General features: G+C 51.3%; 1 protein-coding gene across 10 annotated transcripts in view; it reads right to left on the reverse strand.

The window, feature by feature from the left end:
- The window catches only part of BPTF (bromodomain PHD finger transcription factor), an 83,432-nt gene extending 80,893 nt beyond the window's left edge, over positions 1-2,539 (reverse strand). For 5 of the 10 annotated variants that reach the window (XM_090061072.1, XM_090061073.1, XM_090061070.1 and 2 more), the window contains exon 1: positions 1,733-2,539. In XM_090061072.1, the coding sequence (XP_089917198.1) occupies positions 1,733-2,327 (595 nt within the window). In that variant the 5' untranslated portion in view covers positions 2,328-2,539. The remainder of the gene's footprint in view (positions 1-1,732) is intronic. The other 5 variants (XM_090061074.1, XM_090061068.1, XM_090061067.1 and 2 more) reach the window with 2 other exon arrangements.
- Between the last annotated feature and the right edge of the window lie 4,025 nt (positions 2,540-6,564).

Consider the following 6,564-nt stretch of genomic DNA (forward strand, 5'->3'; position numbering starts at 1 on the left):
AAATTATTTTCAGGATTTGGATAAAACCAATCTGCCATCTCGAAGCAGTACTGCTTGTGACACAGGTATCTGTTTAGCAGGAACTGGACACACACGTAGCTAACCAAGCTGACAATTTGTACTGTCATTTGCAAAAGACAATTTCTTCACTTGCCTCTCTTCTGAAGATAATGATTTTTTTTTTAAGGATACCCTTAAAGGAACAACTGCTAAAGTAACTTAACAAAAAGCCTTCCAGCATGCAGATGAACTAATAGCAGGCAAGTTACAAGATAGACAGAAGTTCTTGCCACTGCTTGGCTACTCTGTTATAAAGGGCTGTTCAGGCTGTAAAAATTTCAGATTACCAGAAGTTAACATGGTAACTGAAATTTTAACGTGATTAAATAAAAACACATATATATAGTTTTTATCAAACATACTAATTTAACATAATCACTTAAATGCCACCAACATAACTCGAGTAAGTACTTGTCCTTTGTCAAAACACCTAACCCACCCAACTCAGGCACTCCTCCCCATCCCAATCCCTAAACTTTGTATTTTCTTAGCTCCATAGGGTTTTTTTCCCTAACCCTAGCCAGTGAAGTCAGGGAAAAAATACTTCCCTAGACCAAAGAGAGATCGGTTTCTCCTTATTACCTACCATAACTAAAGAAAAGAGCAGCTTACAGCAGTAGTGGCATCTAACTTGACGCTAGTTCCTCTTTAAAGCGAGAACTATGGGAAGGAAGTTAAACTGATCACAGTACTATTCCTGCAACAGGTGAACTAAAATGCTTCCTACAACAGACTATAAACCCTTTGTGATCATATTTTTTACTCAATTCACAATTAAAAAAAAAACCACACCAAAAAGCAAAACCATAACTTGTCCAAAATCCTTAGGAAACTATATAGAATTAAAAATAAAAAATGTTTTGTTTTGTTTTTTTATAAGTTTGGTGAAGCCATGTGATGGCATCTGTTGCCTGCACCCACTAGGAATGAAAACAAACAATATGTTTTAGTAACCTATGCCTCCTTTCCCCAAAGGCTCCACAAAATGTATAAAGGTGTCATAAATTCACAGAAGCAGCCAATCTCCCCACTCCACCTCACTGGCAAATTGGTCAAATGCTAGCGTACCCGTTTTTGCTGCTTACGTCCCAACCAGCTTACTCAAACACACAGCTGGATTGGCACTAAACCCAAGTGCTGCAAACTAGAGCTGTGAACCAAAACCCCCTCAACCGACAAAAACCAATCGAGCAAGAGTTCAAGTTTCAAGCAGACAACACAGAAAGGGGCTTATCAAGGTCTGCTGCAGGGGTAAAAACCCCCCACTTTTTTTAAATGAAATCGTTGGCAACTCCAAGCACCCAAAAAAAGCTCTGGGGGTAAAAACAAAACACAAAAAATACCCTTATTTTTTAAATGAAAGCAGTGGCAAGTCCAAGTGCTGGAAGAGGCTCCCGCAAACACGCCGTGCTTTTAAAAGCCTGGTCCGGGCTTTGCGGTGGCCTCACCTGGGGAAGTTTGCGGGGCGAGTTTCGAGCAGGGGCCCCCTCCCCAAAGTGCAGCAAGGCAACCTCCATCTTGGACAATACTTGGGAAGGGGCCGGAGCCGGGAGGGCTGCCCTCCCCGAGGATGCTCCGCCCGCACCTGTGCCCTGCCTCCAGCCCCCGCGATTTGCATGTCTCCCCCCGGGAGCGGCGGGCGGCGAGCGGGACCCTCCCTCGTCCCCGCTACCTGGGGTGCTGCTGTAGGTGCTGTGGCTCCTGAAGCTGCTCTCGGTGCAGTAGCTGGCGTCGTCCTCGTCCTCCATCTCCTCGGGGTAGTCGGAGTCGTCGTCGTCTTCGTTCTCCTCCTCCTCCATGATCTCCTCCTCGTCGCCGTCGTCCTCGGACCCCGGGTGCTCCTCGGGGTCGCCCTCCTCCTCGTCCTCCTCAGACCCCGCGCTCTCCTCCTCCTCCTCCTCGCTCTCGTGGTCATCGTACACCACTTTGCTGGCGCTCCTGCGGGACGAGGCAGTCCGGCCTCCTCCTCCTCCTCCTCCTCCCGCCGCCGCCGCCGCCGCCGCCGCCCTGCCCCTGCCCCGGCTCGGGGGGCCGCCGCCGCCTGCGCTGCCGCCCGCCTTCCTCTTGCTGCCCCCGCGGGGGCACGGAGAGGCCTGGGCCGCCCCCCTCGGCCTGGGCGCCGCCGCCTCCGCCTGGGCCGCGGCCGCCCAGCGGCCCCGGCTGCTGCCGCGCTGCCGCGAGCGCAGCCCGCCGATGGGGCCGGCCGGAGCCGGGGAGCTCGCCTGAGCCTGCTGCTGCTTGGGCGGCCTGCCGCGCCGGCCCCGCATCGCTGGGCGCTGGCCGAGGGGGGAAGGGAAGGCGAGGCAAGGGCGGGGCGGGGCGGCGGGCGCCCGGGCGGGCGGGCGCGGGGCAGCGGCCCCCACCCCCGCGAGGGCTGCGGGCCGGGGAGGGCGGCGGCCGCCGGGCGGCGCGGGCCGCGCGGGCTCAATCCGAATCGCCGGCGCCCCGCTCCGGATCGCCGCCGGCCGCCATCTTGTTCCTTCGTCTCTGCCTCGGCTCGCTCCGCTCTGACTGGGCGGCAGCAGGCCCCGAGCGCCCCACGTGACCGCCGCTCGCCCGCCCCGCCCCGCGCCGCCAGGGGGCGCCGCCGCCGCGCGGGCCTGGACCGGGCGCCGCGCCGCCTCCCCCACGCTGCCCCACGCCCCCGGCCCCCGCCGCGCTCACCTGGGCCGCGGGGCGGCGGGGGAGGGCTCGGCTGCCCGCGGGGGGTCTGCTGCTGCGAGCGGCGTCGGGCGCCATTGAAGGGCGACACCCAGCTGCAGCCTCAGGCAGACCTGGGCCACGCTCTCCTGGACAGTTTTGTTAAAGTCCAACACCCAGCTGCAGCACCAGGCTGGGCCACTCTTCTGGGCAGGCGGAACACCTCCCGCTAATGTGCAGTGTCCAGCTGCAGCATCAGACCTAAGCCCCTTTTGAACAGGTTGAGCAGCACTTCATTAAGTCCAACATCCAGCTGTAGCATCAGACAAACCTAGGCCACTCTCCTTGTGGACAGGCTGAACAGCACTTTGTTCAAATGCAACATCCAGCTGTAGCATCAGACCTAGGCCACTGGCCTTCTGGACAGGCGACATCCAGCTGCAGCGTCAAGCAGACCTAGGCCCCTCCATTAAAGTCCAACATCCAGCTGTAGCATCAAAGCTAGGCCACTCTCCTGGACAGGCTGAACACCCCTCCATGCAGTTACTGCACAGCCTGGGCATCTATCCTTGCTCCGCAGTTGTTACATATATATCAGCAGTGCTTAGCTAGCCTCCCATTCTTACTTTTGCTCATCTTTGAATCTCTTTTTAAAATGTGCCTTTCCTGTGTTGTTGCTAAGTCTGAGAGCAGTTAGGGAGAGAAACCTGCACCAAGCATGCAGCAGCTCTTCAATGAGGGCACTCAAGTTGCATTCCTATATCCAATCAGGACTGGTAGTAGAGATGATATCTTTTATTAGAGCAACAAGATTTTTGCAAAAAATAATTCCTTACTTGTCAGCTTTCAGGCACAAACACCCTTCATCGGGCATTGGAGAAAAGATTGTAAAAGTTGTCCTGCATAGAAATGAAAGACTCCTATATCCATTCTTTTTTTTCTTTCATCTTTTAAATTAATTTGTACTCTTCGCAGGCACCCAGGGGTACATGCAGAACCATGTTAAGCACAGTACAACTCAGCTACCTCCACAGCAGCAAGCAAAATGTTATATCCCATTTGCAATCTGTATCTTTTAGAACTCCTTCCAAGCTCATCTGCTTTTGCCCTGTGTGCGCCTGCATACATGTGCACTCAAGTATGAGAAAAGGTTATCGTCTACTTTAGAGATGTGTGCATACAACTAGGAGCCAAAACATGACAACCTGGTGGCTTTCTATGACCAGGTCACAAAATCCTTAGATGCAGGGGTAGCGGTGGATGTAGTCTTCCTGGACTTTCGGGAGGCCTTCGACACTGTCTCTCATCCCATTCTCATTAAGAAACTGGGGGCTGTGGTGTCGACACCTACACAATCAAATGTGTCGCCAACTGGCTGGAGGGCCGCACCCAGAGAGCGGGGGTGGATGGGTCATTTTCTACCTGGGGGGATGTGGGCAGGGGGGTCCCCCAGGGCTCGGTCCTCAGGCCTGCACTGTTCGACATCCTCATCAGTGACTTGGACAAGGGGGTAAAAAACACCCTGGTCAAATTTGCTGATGACACTAAGATGTGGGGGGGATGTGGGCACGCTAGAAGGGAGGAATAGGCTGCATTCGGACCTAGACAGGTTACAGGAGTGGGCAGATGAGACCAGGATGGGATTCAACACCAACAAGTGCAAGGTGCTGCACCTGGGGAGGAAGAACCGGCACCATACCTACAGGCTGGGGAACTCCCTTCTCCTCAGTGCAGAGGCAGAAAAGGATCTTGGGGTCATCACTGATGCCAAGATGAACATGGGCCGGCAGTGTGAGGATGCAGTCAGGAAGGCCAACCGTACCCTGTCAGGCATCCACAGATGCATCTTGAGCAGGTCCAAGGAGGTGATCCTCCCCCTCTATGCGGCACTGGTCAGGCCGCAGCTGGAGTACTGCGTCCAGCTCTGGGCACCGCACTTCAGGAGGGATGTGGACAGCATGAAGAGGGGCCAGAGGAGGCCACTCGTATGATCAGGGGACAACAGGGCAGGCCCTACGAGAAGAGGCTACAGGACCTGAACCTGTTCAGCCTCCACAAGAGAAGGCTGAGGGGGGATCTAGTGGCGTATTACAAACTAGTCAGAGGGGACCAGCAGGCACTGGGGGAGTCCCTGTTCCCCCGAGTGCTACTAGGAGTGATTAGAAATAACAGTCACAAGCTGGCAGAGGGGAGATTCAGACTAGACATCATGAGGCACTGCTTCACTGTCAGGGCAGCTAGGATCTGGAACCAACTTCCAAGTGAAGTGGTGCTGGCTCCTACCCTGGGGGTGTTTAAGACAAGACTAGACGAACACATTGCTGGGGTCATTTGACCCCAGTACTCTTTCCTGCCATGGCAGGGGGTCGGACTTGATGATCTGCTCAGGTCCCTTTCAACCCTAGAAACTATAAGTTTCAATCTTGCATATGCCACTGATCTTTCTCCATGTTCTTGAGAGGAAGAAAAAAAAAACCCTAGATTTTTGCTCAAGTAGAATTAGTGTTTGATAAAATAATAGTGGTTATTTATTAAAGACTCTGAAACCAAAACTCATCCACTTTGTATTTAATAATAACCTCCAAAGTCAGTATGAGGCTCACAAACATTTAGTATGAACAGGGCCCTTTACGGTTTTGAGGCTAAAACCAGCTGATGTGTCTTAAATTTGTTCCCAGGTCAAACCTGAAATGCAAAGCAAAATGAGGGGGCATAAAAACTGGGTGAACTGAAGTCAGAAAAGCAAGTGTGCCTGAACCTTTGATACAAACTATTTTCTGTTCTGTTGCTCAAGCTAGAACCGCAGAGAGATTATGGCACATTACACTTAACTTCCTCACTTTGGAGCATCTTGCTCGAAATAACTAATTATCAAAGAAAATATAGATACCAGGATGAGCGCTATTCTCACCTAGCAAATAGAACATATTCAAAGTTATATGGCCTTCCTCTCAGCACAGAAGAAATTTGCTAAAGAATATTTGTTTTGCTTGGTAAAAAAATTCTGTTGTACCAAGCGTGACAATTATTTAATGCAAAACAAGTTTGTTGGGCTGGACATTCATTTTTCCTTTCTGGTTTGGTAAGAGCAGAAAGGGAGAGAGAGTAGTGAATAGGATAGGCTTATACTGGGGCTATAGTAAAGCAACCACCCAAGGGCTATATTGGGAACCCTGGCTGCTGGAATTGCATGGATTACATCATAATGTATGACATCAGAAAATCTCATAGTTATGAAGAAAAGCTCGAAAGCAAGTGTCTACAATTCCAGCTATTATAAACACTTAACTGCTTCTAACTTCCCCCTTCACCTTAACAAGTGTTAACATCAAGGCCTACTATTCAGCCTACATCAGATTCTTCTGAATTTCCTCCTCCTGGGATGATAATCTTACCTGGCCATTTGTTTAAATCAGGGACAGGCAATTATTTTGGGCAGAGTGCCGCTTGCTGAGTTTTGGCAACCCATTGAGGGCTGCATGACAGGCAGCCAGGGGCAGTTAAGTATTAGTTTTCTAAATTTTGAGGGGCCCTGCGGGCCGGACAGAAGGTCCTGGCGGGCAACATCCAGCTCAGAGGCCACATTTTGCCCACCCCTGGTTTAAACTGTAGTGGGAAAACAAGTCTTGGACTAAGCTGTGTGCCCACTGGAGAAGGGAATTCCTAGTATACTTAAATTATGCATTTCCTTGTTGTCCTGTCAGAGCTTCTTTCCAAATTATATCATAACTTTCATGCATATGTTGGCTTTTAACTTACGATTGCAAATGTCATTTAAATATCATTTCTGTTACAAATATTTAAACACGCATACTCAAGTATGCTTACACTTTGTCTACTGCATCCAAAGTAAAGAGACCCATG

The sequence above is a fragment of the Crocodylus siamensis genome, chromosome 8 (assembly GCF_052110815.1).
Source record: "Crocodylus siamensis isolate JL-2025a chromosome 8, ASM5211081v1, whole genome shotgun sequence".
Classification (NCBI taxonomy): Eukaryota; Metazoa; Chordata; order Crocodylia; family Crocodylidae; genus Crocodylus; species Crocodylus siamensis.